Genomic DNA, 22,624 nt, shown 5'->3' on the forward strand with positions numbered 1-22,624 from the left:
GACAATAAACCTTAGATGGTAAACCAATTTGTTGGTTGACTATACAGTCACCAGCGCCAATATCTGACACAACAAGCGTGCATAAATATCTGATACGGCTCTATTTCTAGGGCCGGTAGGACGTGTCAGATATTTTTGCACGCTCCGCTGTGGCAGATATTAATGCAGGTGGCGTACCAGGGTGGAACCTTTGTGCTAGTACTGTCGTGTTGGCATCCCTTATACTTTTGTCAAGGAAATCATGGTGCAATTGATTATTCAAAGGCTCCATCCCGGTACATGAATCAGTTTGTTCTACTGTAAAGTAGGTACTGAAATTGGACAAAACTTCCTAGCCATAGCAAACTGACTTTTACTACAATTTAACTTAAGCCCGTCCAGTAAGCTGACACTGCGGTGCTCGATGGATCTTGTGTTACTCGTTTGGTTTGTGACCCCGCAATGTATCGCTACTGGCCTTTGAGTATTTATCTAGAATTTATTTAGAATACTCAATATTCAAAGCTACTGGCACGATTTTACTGGAATAATGTGAACCGGGCATAAAAGATATATCCAGCAAAATAACTCCTTTACCCCTACCATCACTGCAAAAAATTCTTTCATAGGTAATTATGAAACTTCTGTTGAAGTGACAAGGCACATTATACAGCAAAAAGATACCACCCTATCGCTGTAATTAATTTCGCAAGTTCTTTCATTCAGTGGTGTGTTTTAGTAACGTTTAATGTGACAGGGTGCTTAAAGGAGAAAGGGCGGCACTGACCGCGCTCAAGGTTTTCGTCTTTTGCTGACATTCACACAATCGATACGGATGTGGGTAAACTGGATCTGAGTTTATTTTTCTGTCAACAGAGTTTAATGTTAATAATACATACTTATAAGTATTTAACTCTGGACTATAACTTCAATGTATCGTAAACACCATTAATTTAGGGCATCCTATCATATTTATTATGATCAATGTTTTGTTTGCACCTACGTACAGTCAGCTGCATTAATCTGTCACAGCAGTGTATGTAAAAATCTGACGTCCTACCGGCCCTAGACATAGAGTTGTATCAGATATTTATGCACGATTTATTGTGTCAGATATTAGTGCTGATGGATGAATCTACCAATAAATAGGTAGTAGTACGTATAGTAAAAGCTTTAAAACCTACTATCTACGTACCTATTGTAGGTAGGTACCTACGTAAGTGCACAAAAACCAATGGTCCTAATATTATGGTGGAATAACCCTCAATTAATGGTATTAATTACCTATTGTACCTACTGGTATCTACTAGAAAAGATGTCGAATTTAGTACAAAAAAATACATATTCATCATACTACATAATATTATCTGCCCATCACAGGGATAGAATACATACTCTTTTCTGACTTATTATTAGTCAGTGTCCATTGATAGTTTCAGAACCTGTATACAACTTGATTAATTTTTGATCAATACCTACTTGTCAGATCAGAAACGTTAAAAACTGCCCTTTCCCATACATAACTGCCACCGCTGCTGCATTTTGTGAAATCATTTATTTTGTATTTGTACAGTCAGCATCAAAAGTAGCGGATCACTTTTTTACTCTGTCGTTTTAACACATTTGTCGATTTTTTATGGTGATGTAAAACAACAAAGTACAAAATTATGCAGCTACTTTTGATGCTAAGCGTACCCCAATAGCATTCAGTCTAATACAGTTAAGTAGTCTTGCGGAACATTGTGGCACGAACGATGAATCAGTGTAGCTGCTGTGCCAGTATTTTCCGGGCCGGAACAACTTGGGATACTTCAAAAAATAAGCCTATTCTCTTTCAAAGAGCCGGCAACGCATCCTTAACCCTTATGTTATGGGTGTCAATGGGCAGCGGTGTTTGCTTTCCAGATGACCCGCCTATTCGTTTGCCCCCTATCGTATAAAAAATCTCATTGAAACTAAACAATTCCTAATCTTCTTCTCTTTCTATTTCAGATTCACGAGCACATGACAAGAAACGAGCTGCGGCACGTGTTCCACGTAGAACACCAAGAGAGCGTCCCTGACTACCATTTAGTCCATCTAACCCACCATTTAGCCCGACGGCACATACCCGGTACAAACGCGAATGCATTCACAAAAAACGAGGGAAAGATACCTCACGAGAAACACAATAAATACAAGACAGAAACTAGTCCTCCGTCACTGTTGAATGATGAAATGTTCAAAGCTGGTGGCCTAAAAGATGTCATTGGTGATTTGAATGACACGGTCAGTGTTAATTTCGGTGTTGGTTCAAGTGAGAGTGATACGAGTAGTGAAGTGTTGAGTGATGTGCACAAAATTGATTTGGAGGCGTTTGGGAAACAGCTGAGCTTGGTGCTGAGGAAACAGGAGGGGTTGGTGAAGAAGGAGGGGTTGAAAATGTGGAGAGCTGTGACTAATGAGACGCAGCCGCATGGGGTCGACTATGAGGAGATGGGGACGGTGAGTTTTTTTTTTATGGACGAATCGGTTCTGTTTTAGCTAGGGCAAAATAATATTTCGTATGTCTGTATATTTCTGTCGCATTTCTCTCAATCGATTTCTTTCAATTTTGTAGGCAGATTCGATAGTCAATTCAGTTTTAGGGAAATTTCAAAAATGACGGAGCCATAGGGTAGTTGATAGTTAATTTGATGTTTCAACCATTTCAAAAAACTCGCAAGTCTACTGCTCACAGAACTACTTGTTTGTTATAATATAAACTTTTTTTAGACTTTGAACATGCAACTGCCGTGAGACTCATTCATATATTTTTTCCCTAGAGGAAGGACTACGAATTAGTCCGAAACAGCCAAGATAAACTCGATTTAAGACGTGTGTTATCCGGGTTCATTTCATTAAATAACCTTAAAACTATTGTTATTATTAAATACAAGAACTAATGTCAACGCAACTAATGTCAAAGCCGTGGTGGCTGAGTGGTTTGACCTATGGCCTCTCAAGCAGAGGATCGTGGGTTCAAACTCCGGCGCGCACCTCTGAGTTTTTCGAAATTCATGTGTGGAATTACATTTGAAATTTACCATGAGCTTAACGGTGAAGGAAAACATCTTGAGGAAACCTGCACAACCCTGCGAAGCAATTCAATGGTATGTGTGAAGTTCCCAATCCGCACTGGGCCCGCGTGGGAACTATGGCCCAAGCCCTCTCATTCCGAGAGGAGGCCTGTGGCCAGCAGTGGGACGTATGCTGGGATGATGAATGTCACCAATAATATTGAATTTAATTGAAATAAGAAGCCAAGAAAATATATCCAAACCCGTTTAGGCGTTTCATCGTAAACAAATACAGACTCTCACAAACTTTCGCATTTATAATATTAGTAGGATATTCCTGTACAAAGCATCGTGGGATCGCGCAACTGTGCCAACTCTGGCTCTATGTAGAGTAACTGTTTCCGACAGCTGCCACTTTCTATCCATTACTAACTAATCGCTTTTCTTCAACCGGTATAGAACGAGAATTAACTATCGGGTGCTATTGAATAACAAGATATCACTGATTTATAATAGTTCACTTTCAACCCTTCACTTAAAATCTATTTGACCTAAGTGCTCATTATTTATACCACACCCGGGACTAATATCTGCGATATATATTTCGTGTTTAAACTACTGATGTGCCAAGGGAAACTTTCCAAAATTGCGCAATTTTTCATATAGGAAAATTTCGGAAACTTCTCACAATTTTGTATCGTGGTTGAAACTTTCCGTTACTTAAATTTAAATTTCTTAAATATCTTGTGAAAATTTCCAGAAAATTCCGAGAACTTTTCCAACTTTTTGGAAGCTTTCCGCAACATTCACATCTGTAGTTTAAACAAACACAAAAATAGCCAGGCGTTTGTTTTACTTAGTCTTAAGCGATACTGCAGCACTAGACACGTCCAGTGATATAATAAAGTCTAATGCGACGTGGTATAGGTGATTTGACAAGGGCAGATTCAGGGGTGGGGGTCATAGAGGTCATGAGCCCCCTGGGTCCCGGGCTCGGTTTATGATAGCGCAGCAGTAGGTAGGTATTTTTCTAAACTCATTGATTTAAAAAATACAGATTTATGCGACAAAAGAGGTGAATTTTAACTATACTAGAATTTGACAATCTGACGCCCTTGGCCGCCCTTGTGATTTGATCAAAAACTGAATGTGTCTAGTGATATATAAAACGAGTTGACTTTCCGAGTTTGTTTCGTCAACTTTGAGTAAGTTTCAGGGATTTTATCAAATCACTAAACAAATCTGATAAAATAAAGAACTGGGTTGCCTTTTTTGGGTGCCTTCGTTATTTCACTAAACAGTTTCAGAGATTTGATCAAATGACTGTTTTTTTCTAGGCATATCATTTGCATGGATTCAAATCTCTGTTTTGGGCTGTTCTCTGTGACATACTTATTCATGTGTTTATCATAATATTCATAATGTAATGTGATCGTGATCGATAATGTTTCCACTCAATACCTAGATCGATGCTTTATCTATGACGCCTGGCGGCACCGCGTCGCACGCGCATTGTTTGAGGCATGCGCCGCGGGGAAAGTTTCCCACGACGTTAGTTAACCGCTGAATTTCCTGAACTGTGTGACATAAGGAATTTGTATTAAGGAGAATAGGCAAATTGGCCTATCGAAGGCCAGTGATGAAGTTAGTTTAGTATGAAAGCCCTGATTGCCAAATTGTAAATAAATAATATAATTGATAGTTGCTAAATACTTCACTTTGAAAACGTTAGATAACTGTCATAATGTTCAGATTTCATTACTAAACACAGGTCAATAATTGGGAAAACTATGTATTAGTACCTAATGTAAGTAAGTATGTAAGAATCGTCTTTCATTCGGGTTACAAGTAAGTCACGATATTGAAACTTTCACCAAGTAACATTACAACAAGTAACATACAGTAAGATATTAAAATTGTCCTTTGTCACTCATAGATCAATTTCCATACTAATTTGTCCATTCTCATATTGCTCAGTAGAATCTGCCATTTTGTTGCAGCATCACTAATTCGACGTCACTGATGTGACGTTTCTGACGCGCGCGGCGTCACTTACGCTTGCTTGGCTTACTTCTAAACTACCTTTTCACCCAAATCCTGGTTATAATTCTATTAATTCAATGAACAAACAAACGATAAATCTTAGTTTCTGTGAGAATGCGCCCAAGAATTCAGAATTAGAATTCACAATTAGAATTCATCGAATTACATAATGAAGGACACTACAAAAGGACTTAATTGCGTAACTCGATACAATTATTATTGAACTTTAAGTACATTAGAAGTAAGTTCAATTTTGAGTGCTCCCAAAGTTGCATATTCCTTTTGTTTGTCAAGTAATCGTTAATGTATATGGTAATTTCGATTTTGAAGGCAATTGCCGTTCAAATATTTTACGTCAGTTCACTTTTGATGATGTCCTTGAAAGGAGAATAGGGTCTCTATTCGGAAATAGTAAGCGAGAGACAAGACCGAGCATTAGCTATGCTTAAGCAATCATATAAGCATAAGTCGCCCACAGTCTCCACAAATAGACCACATATTTGGCTGATGGTACAGTCACCAGCACCAATATCTGACTCAATAAGCGTGCATGAATATCTGATATGATTTCTAAGGCTGGAAGGACTTGTCAGATATTTTTGCACGCTCCGCTGTGGCAGATATTAATGCTGGTGACTGTACCTAACAACTTTTTCGGTTACAATAATTTTCATGGAAATACTATCTTTTTCAATGACAGCATCTTTTGGTCCCATGGTTAAAACTGAAGTCGTAGAAGAAGGAAGGGTGAAGTCTGAGATGTGGACGGGTAAGAACTATGGACCATGAATGTGCAAGAGTTAGAAAAGTGACAATGTAGGAAGTGTATGTTGACGACATGGGTGATGGAATATTATATATTACTACATACAAAGTTGCCCTGTTGCAGTTCCACTATTATTACAAATGCGAAAGTGTTGTTAGTCTGTTTGTTACCTCTTCACGTAAACCGCTGGACCGATTTAGACGAAATTCGGTATACGGATAGTTTGAGTCCCGGGGACGGACATAGGATAGTTTTTATCCCGGAAAATTGAATAGTTCCCGCGGAGTAGCGATAAACGAATTCTACGCGGAGTCGCGGGCAACAAGAGCTAGTTTAATAATAAAGGGAATGTTTATTGTCATCAATAAAACAATGCTGGTACTAAACCTTCGTTTGAAGTCCTAAACCTAGTTGGTTATCGCCAACGTTATTTACGAGGTATTTACTATTTGGTGCCGGCCTTGCGACGACCTGAATGTTTAACTTGAGTACAGCTGGGCTACTACGAAACTCGAAACTCGAAGTTCGTGTTGTAAGATCCCTCTGACACTTATACTATTTAATACGAGAACGAGAGGGACGGTACGATACGAACTTCGAGTTTCGAGTTTCGTAGTAGCCCAGCAGTCAGCACCAGTGTGGTCCTAAAAAAAAATGGCGCCGTTTCACGATATACCTAGGGATTTCGTGATCTGGCGGATTTTACGATCGGCCGCCGTATATGTCGGTCACACAAGTATTTAACACAACTTCATTTTTAACACAGTAAAATCACTTGTATTGGGAAATTGTATGAGATTCCATTACTGTACAGTTAATGTTAAACATAATATAAATATATCATGTCATGGCTTACCGCCGATTAGAGCGCATCTAGCAGAAGTAATTCTGGCTTGTGTCAAAGCTATCTCATTTTTATCTTCGTTTATAAATATCGTAAAACCCTCTTTATGCGATACTTGATTTTGCTGCGGCGGATAATTTAATTTATTGTAACGTTGGCATTATTAATTCTGTATGTGCATCAGTTTAATTTATGTTCAATGTGTGTAGGTGTGTATTTTGAAACGTCGTGGTAAATAAATCTCGTGTGTTTTAGCGTGATAAGTCCCGTTTGTGGTATTTTGACTATTTATGAGTGAAAATCACGAAAGTTTAAAACATTATATGTATTTTGATACAAAAATTTATAGAATTTTAAAAAGTGTATGCCTTTTACAATTATGAAAAAAGTAGTTGCGGCTAGATTATGCTAAGTATGTTATCTTTTTATTTAAATAACATTTTAATTTAATAACAAGTAGGTGCGGAATAGAATGGAAAGATTTTAGACTACAAAGAAAATACAAAGATAAGTTGCAACAGTTGGAAAGTGAACGCGTTGATGTCATTACGTCCTTGGGAAAAAAATTAAAGGAGACAATTTTTAATTTTGTTTTAGTAGATAATAATTTACAGAAAAATATGCGTCAGTTTTTTTGTTTTCTATTATATTAAATAATCATAATGATGAACGTCTTATTTAATATACTTAATCGAGCGCGTTGATGTCTTCTGTACTAAAATTAACAAAGTCAAATGAAGGTCGTTAGAAATAACTTGAGTTTTTTTATTAAATTTAATTTAAAGTAACTTCCAACGGAAATCAATTCAATTAAATATTAAATTTAACTCCCATAAAGGACCTCTATAATAGTTTAGGAAACATTCTGTCAAACTTATTCACATACACAGGATTGGTCATCTGATCATAAAACTGATTTGTTATTTAAATTACCTCATTATAATAATAAAAACACTTTTATTCCGTGGTCGGACACGTGCTATATGGTTTTATGGTATTAAATTTGTTTAATTTGATTGTGGACCTTTTGGCTTGTGTTTTAAGGAATGTTTTAGTTTGTCATTTGATTTGCTAGTGATTGCAATTTGTTGGCCAAGTTAAGAACTGGTCGTTTTCGTGTAAAGGTGTACCCTTTCTTTTTTTCAATTTTGGAATAAATATGGTTTTTGCCTACTCAGAATCAAGAGCACAATTGATTCCGATAGTTTAAAAAAATGTCGCCATTTTTACATACAAAATTTTATAAGTCAGTTTTGTTACGCTCATACTGAGTGTATGAAACAAAACGAAACTAAACTGTCATTTTTTGGGGACATTTCTTAAACTATCGGAATCGATTGTGCTCTTGATTCCGAGTAGGAAAAGCTATATTATTTCTAAAATTGAAAAAAAAGAAAGGGTACATCCTGTACACGAAAACGGCCAACTACTTTAGTCGTTTTTAGCCGTCTTCTTCGTTTCGTCTTGATTATTTCGAATGTATCTTTTTTTGGGTTCCCAAAGGGTCTAAACGGAGCCCTATTGCTGTTACTCAAGTGTCCGTCTGTCTGTCTGTCATTCAGATTTTACCACCAAACTGTTGGATCTATAGTCTCAAAATTTCACAGAATATTTTGTATACATTTTGTTGACCCAAAGCTATTGCAATTTTCAAAATTATTTTCAAGGGGAACTCCCATACAGCTTCAGGGGCCTTTTTTGACCTTTCCCATTGAGTAGGGTATTTGTTTAGAGTTCATTGTCTAGAACTCGCACTTGCCCAGTTTTTTGCATGTCTGGCAATTCTTCGCCGTATGTGAACCGATTTTAATGTTTTTTTTATTCGATAACGTATGTCGCATAGGTGGTCCCGCATAAATTTAATCGAAAAAAGTTAAGCATCAGTTGCATATTCTATTTGAATTCAGTCAATGTTTTTGATTTAAAAAAGTTGCATAGGTACGAGTAGACATATGTAATTTTCTTTATACAGGGTGATTCGGGCGAGGTGACGTGAGCAGGACCAACCCTTCCGGATCCAGTTAGTTAACGTTCCTATATCGCACCAGTATTACTGAGATTAACGTTGTTTTTTTACAAGCTTTTCTTTAACTTGCCCTGTTCATTTGTTTATATGGGTCAAATCTTGGAAGCTAAATTTGACTCACTTCCAGTGGTCCGATTGACTTGAAATTTGGCATACTTATGTAAATTGCGTGGCAATACAATAATCTGGTAGTGAAATCCAGGTAGACCGGCCAGGATAGTCTCCACAGAACGGAACTCCTCAACGGTTGATGGCATCGACTTGAAATTTGGTACGGAAATGTAGCTTGGATGACAATCCAAGTACAGTCAACAAAAAGTACAGTCAGCAAAGAAGCTTGTATTAAAAATGTATTTTTTAACAAAAACTTATTCATGTTGAAAACAAAAAGTATTTAATTATTTACTAAGTGCATGGTCACTCTGCAATTAAAAACGTGTGGGTTTTACTTAAATATGATTGTGAACGATCCATTATTAATTACTGAGGGTGAAAGATTTGGTCCTGTTCCCGAATCATCCTGTATTTGTTTATTTTATTACAATAAGTTAGTCATATTTTATTTTTATTGAAGTAATAATTGAATTATAATTTACTTTATGCGTCATATAATACTAAATAATTATATGAATTAATATAATTATGTGTATGACTGCCTATCGTCTGACACAATCGTTATTAACAATACAACAAATGTATGTAAATCTCGTAATTGCTGTCATCCTGACGACCATTTTGTTTATGATTATGATAATTATGATTATGATTCACGTGACAGATCACGTTTTAGCGAATTACGTGCATTAATATATAGTATGTCTTTAAATTAATCCGGAACGATTCAGAAGATTCAATTCTAAGGGGGAGGCCTTTGTTCAGCTGTGGACGTCACCCGGCTGATGATGATGATTCCGTTGATCTTCTGTCTGACTTACCATTGTATTCACTTGCTTGTTTGACACTTAATAAAATAATGACATGTTCCTCCCACGCCAACGTAAGGCACTTGTCCCACCGCCGACGATGAGCGAGAAGCGATTAGAGCTAACAACTAGAAACGAGTGGGCGAGCAGCGACAAGCGAGTGTAATTTTGTCGCTAAGCTGATCCGATAAGATATCTGTATCGACGCGATCTGCGATATCGCTCCTACAATTCAATGAGCGGCACAGCGCAGATAACATCGTGAAGCGACCGTATATCGAAGATGGCAAAGATATTATTGCGTATTAAATTGATCGTTATAATATTATATAAATATGGTATAGTTATTTATTGCATAGATATAATAGAGCCCCGCTGCACGCGAGTAAATCTGAAGAGATACAAACATGCTATAAACATCCATACCCCAAGGTCTACTCAGTAAGGATTTAGACTGAATGTCACTCGTCTCGTAATATTGTATCTGCGTAGTGTGTGATATCTCAAATCATTAATTATTACGCAGATCAAATTAGTATTTTATTTTATACACAAATTTATAGGCGACCTTACTTGAGAAACTACAATTTGTCTTCTGAAGAATTCTGAGCTATAGTTTTATAGCACAGCGAGTTTAATAGCTCTTGTCACTGCGACAAAAGAGTGAAGAGAGAGTTCTCGCTGACAGTGTGAACAGCCAGCGATCATACCCCCCACCGTACCTCACGATATCTCCGGGTCTCTTTCACTCACACCGGATCCGGACCGGATCTTTTGTTTGTTTCTTGAGCGAGAAAATAGTCGATAGCCAATAGCTTCCTTGCCGGCGGTGAGACAACTACCTTAATCTGATAAAAATGCGTCGGGACATATTAACGTGGTCGTGCAGTGATGCCTATCTAGCGGACGCGAGGAAGACACGCGCGTCGTATCAGGCACGCACCGTCTTAGCGGAGGCGGAGGCGGATACGGATCGGAGGTGAAATAAAAGTGGAAAAAGAAATCATGATTTATTAAAGTACACAAATAGTAAGTAGAACGTAGAATAGTATGTAGAACGACAAAAACTGATTATTTCAAATAGTTAATTATAAATAAATAAATATCATGGGACACTTGACACCAAATACACAAATAAACATACGGATAAATATATACTTAAATATATATTAAACATCCAAGACCCGAGAACAAACATTCGTATTATTCATAAAAATATCTGCCCCGGCCGGGAATCGAACCCGGGACCTTAAGCTTCATAGTCAGGTTCTCTAACTCCACTTGGCCATCCGGTCGTCGATTCCTTAGTGTAGGTCCTTGTTTAATAGTTCCTTTATTACGGACAGCTGATGAGTGGAATGCTCTGCCAGCTTCTGTGTTCCCTGATTGCTACAATCTGGCCGTCTTCAAATCTAGGGTGAATGGCCATATATTAGGCAAGCGTGCTCCATTTTAGACCACGTCTTCGCTTACCATCAGGCGTGATTGTGTAAAAAAACCGGCCAAGTGCGAGTCAGACTCGCGCACCGAGGGTTCCGTACAAACCTATATCCCTCGGGAACTGTGCGTTTTTCCGGGATAAAAAAGTAGCCTATATCACTCTCTGGCCCATAAACTATCTCTATGCCAAAAATCATGTCGATCCTTCGCTCCGTTTCGACGTGAAAGACGGACAAACGTACAAACACACACACTTGCGCATTTATAATATTAGTATGGATGCAAAAAACTGGTGAATTTTCAAACGTTGTTATAACAAATAAGCTCATGGCTCTACTAATGTTAATCCCCTTCTAGCTTTTTAAGCGTACACATCGTGCAACACTAAAATGTCCATCACATTTTCATAAAACACATCTTCATTAACTCTTGGCTACACATAAAATTTTGCATCACCCTTAATGCGTGCCATATACTTTAAGTATTGCTTTTACGAGTTGCCGCGTAACATATATTTACATCGACTTAAACAGTTTAACACCTTATCTAGCTGTTCATAACGACTATTAGCACATGACTTCATAAGCCTACTTACTATCACATTTATGACACTCTGATATTTGCAGTTAGGACCTTTAACACCGAAACTAAAGTAGAAAATTCTTTAGCAATCTTAACGGTTCGGTGTAAGCGTTCTACTTGACCGTTTTTAAACGTTACGCTCGGCGCTGTAGAGTTGATAGTTTCTAAGCCGTTTTATGTGTGCAAGCGCACGTTTATCATATAATCACGCAAGCGAAATAAGTGTATTCAAGCGTGCTTCCCACGATCAGCTGTTCGCTACTATCGTCGTAACCGAGTGTTGAAAAAGATGCCGTTGTTAGCGTGTACATAAATTCGCGCTTGTTGTTCATTGGTCGGCACAGTTCAAGTTGTGCTGTTTATTCCTGATATACTTACCTTTAGTTTCTTTCGTGTTCATTATTTTCTTCATGATTATCTTTATTACTACGAGTATAGATTTAATGAACTTTTTAAGCTTCTTTTGGTTTTCATACAGATGGAAAGTTTTAAAAGTATTTTTCATTGAATTCTTGCAAATTGAACCAGATTATTTTACGTATTTCATAAAATAACTCAAAGTTTAGAATTTAAGAAAAAGATAACAAAAATGGTGTATAGTGCTCTATCTCCATCAAAATTGGAATGGTGATTAAAAGATCACCTTGTAATATAGCGTGCATTGAGGAATCTTCAATTCTTTAATCAGAATCGCATTTGCCTTGTTCTTTATTCAGCAACAGCTAAAACTGCATACGTGTAGATGCGACGACATTTCGGCAATTTTAATTGCAACGACCTCACCTTGATTGCAACTTCCGGCAATTGTGCTCGAAAATGTCGCATTTCCTTTACGGATATGGTCTTATTTTTGACAAGTAGCGGGAAATTGAATGAATCGAAAGATATCTGATATTGTGTGACTGAAATGTAAAGTTGCATGGCAATGCAAGTGCAACCTTCTCGTTTAAACAAGCGTGCATAATTTATACAACCTCATTTTTATTTATTGACTATTAATTGGGTTGAATCAATGCCTGCTGAATTTTAAAGCGCTATTTTAGCGTTCAGATTTACTTACTTGGAATTTGGTAGTATCCAAATTGAACTTCAATTATTAGTGGCTCAATTATTTTTAATAATGCCCATCGAAGTGGCGTGGTCTGGTTTATCAAAAATTCAATTTACCCTCGTAAGATCCAACGTCCTATTTAGGACTCCAAACTTCGTTCCGGCCCAAGTGAAAGAGTAAATCAATCAAATATCGTCTCGAGGTCCTAAAATAAGGACATACCTAATCCAAATTTCTGAGCCATTAGTATTAGGTGCCTTAAATTAGGACGTTGGATAGTTATTACAAATATCTTAAGACTTGGGTTACGCGCTCATTCTGGCGTCAGAGGGCCTACTCCGAAGTCCGTATCGTACCGTCCCTCTCGCTCTCGTATAAAATAGTATAAGTGTCAGAGGGGCCGGACGACACGAACTTCGATTTACGAATTTCGTTGTAGCACTGCAGTTCAGCCCGCGTGGGAACTATGGCCCAAGCCCTCTTGTTCTGAGAGGAGGCCTGTGCCCAGCAGTGGGACGTATATAGGCTGGGATGATGATGATGATGATGACTGCAGTTCAGTCCATCATTCTGGTCAGAATGACGACCGAATTACCGTTTGACTCTCAGACTGACGGACTGATGGTCCAGACTGATGAAAATAACTGTTTTCAATAATATTTGTTAATCTGATGTTAATAGCAGAAAACCAGAATGATGCTGAACTGACGCCAGAAGTAACCGAAGTTTTAAATTTTTTTAGGGCGTTGCGTGGTTAAAAAGTTGCAGTTTTTAAAGGCTGAAAAGGAATATAAAAAGCCTGACGCGAGGGCAGCACTTCTACGTTTTATATTGCAACATTTTTTGCACTTACTATACGGTACCTACCAGTCATATTGACAACGGTGTCGGTGATGTTATTTAAAGGAATATTTTCTAATCCTTCAGACTTTTTCTATGACAAATACTTCTATACATTGTGAATTATTTTCCTTTCAAGGCTATGGATAATCTTCGGCATTTTAACGCACAAAAACACAAAATAACACTTTAAAATACGACGCGCAAACAACGTTAAACTTTGACAGCAATAGACAGATGACATTTGAATTTATTGTTACCAGTGCAAGAAATTAGTTCTATTGGTTTTCCGCAATATGGTGAGGTTTTTTTATAATTCTGGTCAGCCTAACGATGTCTTAAAAATATCTAGGGCGTAGCGAGATTTAAAAAAAACGTAGGTCTAAACGTCCTTTTTTATAACTTTAATATTTGCCCACAGGAAGGAGAGGAGGAGGTGGGGGACCTATATCAGGACGAGGAAAATGGCGCCGCGCTCCTCATCAGAAGACATCCCAAACATGGCAAACTTATGGTGGTGAGTACCCTTGAAGGTTTTTACCTCAAATATTCTTGTCTTCAAATTAAAATTAATCCGAAATATTTCAGCAGCTAATTTGACGGAACACCCCTGTAAAGGTTTTTCATGGGAATAGTGGAAAAATAAATAAATAAAATAAATTTAATACTTTGCATTAAAATTTCACATCAATTGAAATTGATTAACCTAAAATTAGAGTTGAGTTAGATTAGATTACGTAGTATAAAATTAAAGAACTTCGAGACAAGACAAAACGAAACAAATTTTATTTTAGAACTAACAAAATATATCCTACCTAAGTATGTCTCCAGATCACGTAGACTTATTATATTTAGTAGTCATCGTATAAGGCACTAGCGTCATTGCTCTGTGAGGAGACTTCCTAAATACAAATTGGACATCCTGTCTGACTTAAAAGATTATGTTCTTAATCTCCAACGTTGTTGTACCTACAGCAGGCAACTTTTAAGAGATTATTATGTACGTAATGTTGCTATATGTAATTCGGAACCAGGTGTACAGTTGGATAGTTCCCTGGGTAAAAAAAAAACATTTACTTTATCAGTTAGGTTATCAGAAAATATATATTGGGAACGTTCTTTTGTAAATCAAACAAAATATGACAAAGATGATACGCGTCAAAGTTCCGGGGTAGTGGCAAAGGAAAAGGGGTTGAAAAGTGTCGCACGACGTAATGTCACGCGAAACTAACTGGCTGTAACGCCATAGTTTATTGTTTAATTGACAAAAAAAATAGATATCGAATATTTTTTTTCTTATAATCTAACTGATTAACTACTTAATTAGATTTTTCTCTAATATGCTCGGAAATGTCCGCCTATTGTCGTAAATAAAACATAGTCCGCGAAGTTCTTCCTTATAGCATGCCACAAATAAAAAAAAACTTCCCTTCCCCTTGGTAGAGATCCGTTAAAGGGATAAGTCCGCCTTGTACAAGTATGTCAAAAGTTTGTCAATTGTATTTTGTTTTTCTTTTGTACATACATACATACAATCATTACCAAATAAAGGAGTTTAAGTATGAGTACCCAATAGTAGATTGTAAAACGAGAGCATAAAACGAGCCATTTTACCCAAGACGTTCATATAGCCAGACACGTCGAGGGAAAATGGGTTAATGCTCGAGTTTTACACTCTGCTTTTCGATTGCGACGAAATGAAATAGGAACAGTGGAAACAAACGTTCAATTAACGTTAACTTACTATGTACTTTTTATTTTTCATGCATTACCATTTTTACCATATAATTAATTATATTTTTTTAGGTTTATCGATTTATTTTGATTGATTTTAATTGTTTTTTATTTTTATATAGATAAATTAAAAATTATTAAAAAATATAATTAAACAAACTCTTTTCTTTGTGGCTGTTGATACCTGATTACCTTGGTCTTAGGCGAAGATTTTAATTTATGCACTAGAGCATAAAAAGTCATTTTATGTCGCCTAGATCCAGCATAAACACGAACTTTACGAGCATGAGAAGTGAAAAATCCTATTTTTAGGTTTTTCATTTTAACAAAGCAAAACTTTGTTTTGAATTTAGTTCATTGATTATGCTATAACGGTTACGAGTAAGTTTCAAAATAGATTATTACTATCTTAATACGTGTCTTAACAGAGGTCGTAAACTTAAATCGAACGTTAGACTATTGTAACCATGGGCAGACAATGGCTCGGAATGGCTGGCAACTAGAGTAAGGCCGCGTTGCGCAACACGCCGCCGGCTAGAGCAAAACGTAATCGAGACAAAGCACCCAGTAGCGTGGCGTGGACATTTTTGCTAGCCATCCGGAGGGTAAGAGAACCGTGAGTTAGGCATGTTTGCCGTATTTGTACTGGCATCATGTAGAACACTACTGGACACAGGCCCCCTCTCAGAATGAGAGCGCTTGGGCTGTAGTTCCCACGCGGGACGCTTTGTTGTGTCAGATATTGGTGTTGATGGTAACTGTACCTACACCATTGACATGCTGACATATTTCGAAGTTAATAGTAAAAAACCCAGTCTGTTCCATAAAATAAAATAAATAAATAAATATCATGGGACACTTGACACCAATTGACCTAGTCCCAAACTAAGCAAAGCTTGTACTATGGATACTAGGCAACGGATAAACATGCTTATATAGATAAATACATGCTTAAATACATATTAAACATCCAAGACCCGAGAACAAACATTCGTATTATTCATACAAATATCTGCACCGGCCGGGATTCGAACCCGGGACCGCAAGCTTCGTAGTCAGGTTCTCTAACCACTTAGCCACCCACTTAGTCGTCAATGAACTGAAACATTACTTAGCTCACCCGCGACCTTATGATAGTTACATTTATGCAAAAATGTGTGTTCATACAGTTCTACCACCTTAACGCTGTGAGAACGCACACAAATCATACAAACCCATCTATCACCACCAGCACACTAGCACACTACACTGACGCGTTTCGAACTCAACCAGAGCTCATCTTCAGAACAACACAACCATTCACCATGCTACCAGATGTTAGACGCAAATACTAAAACTACAACCTGGGGGGGTTACTACGAAATTCGAAAACGAAGTTCGTATCATACCGTCAATCTTTTTTTTTATTCTCATTTATTTTATAAGCCATACATCTTGTGAAGAAAAAAACCGTCCCTCTTTCTCGTATTGAATAATAAGCGTGAGCGGGACGGCAAGATAAGAAGGGCTGTTCCATTCTTCTTTCTTCATAGATTTAATTCCGTGTTGTGTTTCAGGAAGGGTCAATCGGTCACTCGCTAGTGATCCGTCCGGTGGCGGACTCCATGATTGCGCCCGCGCAGGACGACGAGATGTTCATGGATCCCTCCAGCATGGCCGACATGGTGTCCATAGACACTGGCCTGCCGCTCGGTACGTCATCAATGACTCATCATCATTTATCAGCCGTAGGTCGTCCATTTTTGGACATAGGCCTCCCCCGTTGACCCCCACTGCCTCCACCGTGAACCCGCGGCTTAACAGACCGTATTGTCACAGTACAGAGAAAACGAACAGTATAACGTCTGCGGGCGTTTTAAAAAAAAGTGTACCCTTTTGTTTAATTTTGGTAAAAATATGGTTTTTCCTACTCAGAATCAAGAGCACAATCGATTCCGATCGTTTAAAAAATGTCCCCGTTTTTTCATACAAAATTATATGAGTCAGTTTTGTCACGCCCATACCGTGTATGAAAAAAACGTCGCAAAACTGTCATTTTTTTGGGGGCATTTTTTAAACTATCGTGATCGACTGTGCTCTTGATTCTGAGTAGGAAAAACTTCGATCATCAATACGTACAGGAAAAACCATATTTTTTCCAAAATTAAAAAAAAAGAAAGGGTACACTTTTTTTAAAACGCCCCTTTATATATGTCAAACGGACCTCTCGATACTAACGCCATCTAGCAATATTTTGTGTGTCAAAAACCCTCATAAGATTTAAATATCTCGAAGTGCAGTATTATTATTATATCTACCCTTGATTGATATGATGAATTGATGACAATTATTTAAGTGTCATATTTAAACACCCGTGTGGTGTCGGGTTAGAATTACACCTCTCCATTTCTTCCGTGGATGTCGTAAGAGGCGACTGAGGATATAGGTTAAGGTATACAGTAGGCGACAGGCTAGCAACATGTCACTATAGTACCGTTTTTTGTCAAACTTAAAACCTAAAATTGCTAAAAATGGCTCCGAAGCGGTAACGTTTCGTGTGCTCTGCCTACCCCATTTGGGCATACAGGCGTGATGTTTGTGTGTGTGTTTGTGTGTTTAAACAAAAGTATAAACGTTTGTTCTCGCTTCCAGTGAAGAGAAAGCGGGAGCAGCAGGAGGAGCTGCTGCGAGCGCTGGACGGAGCCCACCACGTTATCATCAAGCGGGACCCAGCCGCTGGGGACCACTCCAGTGACTACGGTGAGTACCAGCACGGCGAGAGTGCAGTCATTATGGAGCAGACTAGGGTTGTAAAGGAAGCGGAGGCGGATGTGGACGTGAAGAACTTCGCCTCCGCGGAGACGGGTTGATTAACGGAGGCAGGGCAGAAAGTGGAAGTGGGAAAAATATAAGTCTATGATTTATTATTATAATTATTCTTTCATGATCACATGTAAACTAAAGAAATTACTGTTAGATGTTAATGTTGTCCAGCTCTAGATAGACTCTTTAGATCGCGCTCTGCCTACCCTCGTTGTTGCGCGTAGACTGCATTTTTGTAATAAATCATTCATCATCATGGTAAATTTCAAATGTAATTTCCGCACATGAATTTGGAAAAACTCAGAGGTGCGAGCCGGGGTTTGAACCCACGCACGACCCTCTGCTTGAGAGGCGATAGGTCAAACCACTAGGCCACCCCACCACGGCTTTTTTTTAATAATAATAAATAAATCATTACAAAGCAATAAACATTTCGTCGAAAACGCTCATGGAACGTTAACTTTAATAACTAACTAATCTGAACGGATAGTATGTCAAATAACCATTATTTTAAATACGCGGTTAATTTGAAACTTTTGAATATTCAGCAACTGTAGTTAAACTTAAGAGTACTATTAGTTATTCTGTGACTCAAGTGCTAATTTCGTTGCAGTTTTAGAACGCAGTGAGCTTATAAAATACGATAGTAACATACTTAATATCATTTGTTAGAACGAGGGTTTATTGATAGATAAAATATCGCCAGATGGCGATTGGCTCATTTAGTAATCTTTTTATAATTTGGCTGGACTTGGGCTTTAAGTTCTGTTTTCCTTAGTAATTTTAAGTTAATTTAATCAATCACAGGAGTCCAATTTATCAAACGAACCGACGAAAACCCGCACTCGATTGTATTTAATTGAACTTTTAACTACCTAAGAAAACATTCACCAGAAGCTGTTTTTCTCAGGTTTCTTTTTTCGCTTAGATACACATGCCACAAGGTACCGCAACTATAAGCGAATCACATTATTATGTTTATTATTATAAACATAATTATATTTATTTATTTATTTGGGAAACAAACAGCATATATGACACAGTTGAATATAAATTAATTTAGATGATACATAAGCCAAAACAGTTTCCACTTATAAAGAAGTTACATCATCGTCATCGTTATCGTGGTTATATGTCATCGTTAACGATTTTTGTCACTAAATTAGACTAAGATACAATTCGAAATTTATATCTCCGTGTTGATACCTCAAAGACCATCATCCGTCCGATGTTAGATGATATTATCTTCCCAACCAATAAAAATGCATTTGCGATCGACTGTACAGAAATCTCTAAATAAATCAGAAGCCTGTTCAATCCTAAACCACGTAATTAATCCATTCTTAAGTGGATATTTGGACTTATCGTTAAATGATTTTAAATGCGTTAGGTGGCTTACCTACTTGTTTGATGTGACACTGGGTTTTAATCACTTGTCTTAAATAAACATGAATAATTTATGACCAGCAAACATTGCGTTTGTTATGGAGTTATTTAGATTAAATCGTTGGCAACAACGATCAGCGTTTAGTTTATAAATTAATTATGATTAAAACTTGCAATAACAGAAGCTCGTGTTTAATTTAATCTGTATTTCCATCGGCTGATCTGTCACAGATAGTCGCGGTCTGATTTATCGCCATCTATCGGAAGACGTGGTGATGTAAATTATACATTATTATTAAATATTGTTTTTTTTTCGACGATCAACTTACGCAGATTGCATGGTTATGGGTTACAAGTCTTAATTTTTGGTTTCTATTAAGTACCTACTTGGAATTTTCCGGAACGATTCTGGAAAGTAAATTTTTCTTCTCCTTTGACGTTCTTAGTGAACGTCACGGGTCAGTGTTGAGAAGATTTTAAACCGCTGTATTTAGTAGGTAATTGACAATTTCTCAAAAATTTGTCCATTTTTCAATTTTTCAGTTGTCCACTTACGTAAAAAAAAAATCCTGACGCTATTTCACCACAAAAACTAAGAATATTGTTTTTAAATATGCCTATACGAAACCTTGTAGTAAAAGTGATAAATAAGTCAGATAATCTTTTATTATTTGTTGCTGGATCCAACAGAAAGTTTTGATGTAAAGTTTTGAGGTAGTTACAAAATTACGTTTTTTTCCTCACGTCACGTTTTCCTGACGTCAAGAAATTTTGGATGTTTTATGTAGTTTGTGTTTTATGATCTCGTCCTTAGGGTTAATAATTTCTTGACAAAACTGATTTCTTGTCAATTTCATGACGGAACAACTTTTTGAGAAACAAGTACTCAATTGTCTAAATGGTTGTCTGGAAAAGTTCGCTTATAAGCCTATTATGTACTTTGTCTACTAAGAATTCGTTTAGGTATCGCTAACCGCGGGAACTATGCAATTGTCCAGGATAAAAACTCTCCTATGTCCTTCCCATGGTCTAAAACTATCTGCAAACCCATAATTACTTCTAAATCGAATTCTGCACTCCTTTCACATTATAATATTAGCAACAAAAATTGTTATAATATTTACTGCAGGTATTGATTTTTGTTAGTCATTAAAGAGTATTTGCATTGTATGTATTCGTAATATGTCGTTAACTTTAAAATACTTACCTACTTTGATACCGGTTTCCCCGAGAATACCGACGCGTATGTTGAATGTTTGTCTATGACACGGACTCATTAGAGTCGATTGTCTGTGGTCTAAAGCAAACACTGGCAATACTGGTGTGTTCATACTGTTTTTGCTCGTGAACTTTTAAAAGTAAAATATACAATTATGTATTTAAAATCTAAAACTGAAACATGTTTTCAAGGATCGGTAGGTCACTAAAGTTTATCGTAAACATCCTAACGCCCAAGTCAAATTTTTGTCATAATGAGGGCTATCGTTTTTTGTCTCACTAGATGGCGCACTGTTTCGTGAGGTTTTTAAGTATGGTTTTGAAAGTCTGTTATTACGGGCGTGGAAACAAAGTTTAGATTAAAATCATATTTAATACACATTAAAACCGTACCATATAAATATCGAGCATGCCACAGTGTTGCATAGTCCCCGTTTTGTTCGGAAAAAGGGAGGACAAAGGTTTCCGAAAGACAAAACTGTCTCAAAACACAGACATTCATTGCCCCGGAACGCATATTTGCCATAATTAATTACAGATATTGCAAAATATTCACAAAATTATTCTAATTCTAAATAAACCCGCGTAGCTCACCCAAAAACTATGAGATTTGACATTTCGGAGACCTCACGCTACACTAGCGCCTCTAGCGGCGAATTCATTCGCGATAGCCCTCATTTATGATAGAGTTCGATGTTCAAATTACAATAAGTCTTTTATAAAGGACTCTGGGCGTAAGGAGGCTCAAAATAAAACAGTCTTTCTTTACGCATAATGCATTGAAAACCGATAGCGTGCTAGAGCTACCTATGTAGTGTAGTATTTGTTGCGTGCATCTAAAGGCTCTTTCAAACCAGTGTTCTCTCTTTATTTTTACCTACTTCTTTAATAGTGGGTATGCGAAAAATCCATATTAACGCTACCACCGCAACTTTACTTGCCCGATAAAGTGTCTACCTACTTTACCTAGGCTCGCATTTAAAGCACCTTTTTAATGCTTAGGTTTTATTTGTGGCTATAACCACGAGCGAAGCGTCGTTAAAAAGCCTAGCTCTGCCGATTAGAATCGAATCCGTTATTTACCCATGCGCGGTCACGCGGATGCAGCGAGATAATATTGGCGCCAAATGTCAAAGTTTACTTTTAACTTTTTTTTTTCGCCGCGCAATGGCGACGGAATTAAATTAATAAGTCTAATATTTATGGTCCGTTCTATGTTCCGATGACCTTTGCGACTGGTTTGATTGTTGTCGAGACAAACTGATTTACGTTCGTAACTCATATTTTTATACTTAGGGGCTGTTTCACCACCCATTGATTAGTCTTAACTGACGGTTAAATGTGATGCCGTCTCCGTATATACGAACAAAACAAATAGAGACAGTATCACATTTAACCGTCAGTTAAGACTAATCAATGGGTGGTGAAACAGCTCCTTATTCTTTCACGGTCAACCTTTTAGGTAACTGATAATTTAAGTTATTGCTACTTGCTAGATAACCACGTTTATTTTTAATCTTGCATCTACATGTGTGGCCCAGAACCGGGGATAATATGAAAAACAGAGGCTCTAGAGGTCACCGGTAATTGGAACATCATGGCCCCACTTAATTAAAATAAAAACTAGCTTTTGTTTTTTTTCTAACAAACTTGTTCGTAAATTCAATGTACTTACGCCATCCTAGAACCCAGCTGACGTCGCCTGTCACGCTACAAATACCAAACATTTTTAACATTGCTTCTTCGAATAAACTTTAAAGTGTGATGAAAATTAAAATACTTACTATCTAATTATTTTTAAAAGTCGCTGAAGTAATGTTGTTCAGTTTGACGAGTACGATCTATGTTTTATTTAATTATTTGCCCGTGTTACAGGCCACACCCGGTATTTTATTTCCATTCCTTGTTTTAGTTTCATTCAATTGAATGCTTAGGTATTTAACTACACTTTT

The 22,624-nt window shown here is 37.3% G+C and overlaps 1 protein-coding gene across 6 annotated transcripts in view; it reads left to right on the top strand.

The window, feature by feature from the left end:
• The window catches only part of sona (sol narae metalloprotease), a 233,509-nt gene that overhangs the window by 191,595 nt on the left and 19,290 nt on the right, over positions 1-22,624 (top strand). For all 6 annotated transcript variants that reach the window (XM_074106892.1, XM_074106888.1, XM_074106889.1 and 3 more), the window contains exons 3-6: positions 1,972-2,463; positions 13,954-14,049; positions 16,823-16,958; positions 17,898-18,005. In XM_074106892.1, coding sequence (XP_073962993.1) covers positions 1,972-2,463; positions 13,954-14,049; positions 16,823-16,958; positions 17,898-18,005 — 832 coding nt within the window. The remainder of the gene's footprint in view (positions 1-1,971; positions 2,464-13,953; positions 14,050-16,822; positions 16,959-17,897; positions 18,006-22,624) is intronic.

The sequence above is a fragment of the Choristoneura fumiferana genome, chromosome 24, assembly GCF_025370935.1.
Source record: "Choristoneura fumiferana chromosome 24, NRCan_CFum_1, whole genome shotgun sequence".
In the NCBI taxonomy this organism is placed as follows: domain Eukaryota; kingdom Metazoa; phylum Arthropoda; class Insecta; order Lepidoptera; family Tortricidae; genus Choristoneura; species Choristoneura fumiferana.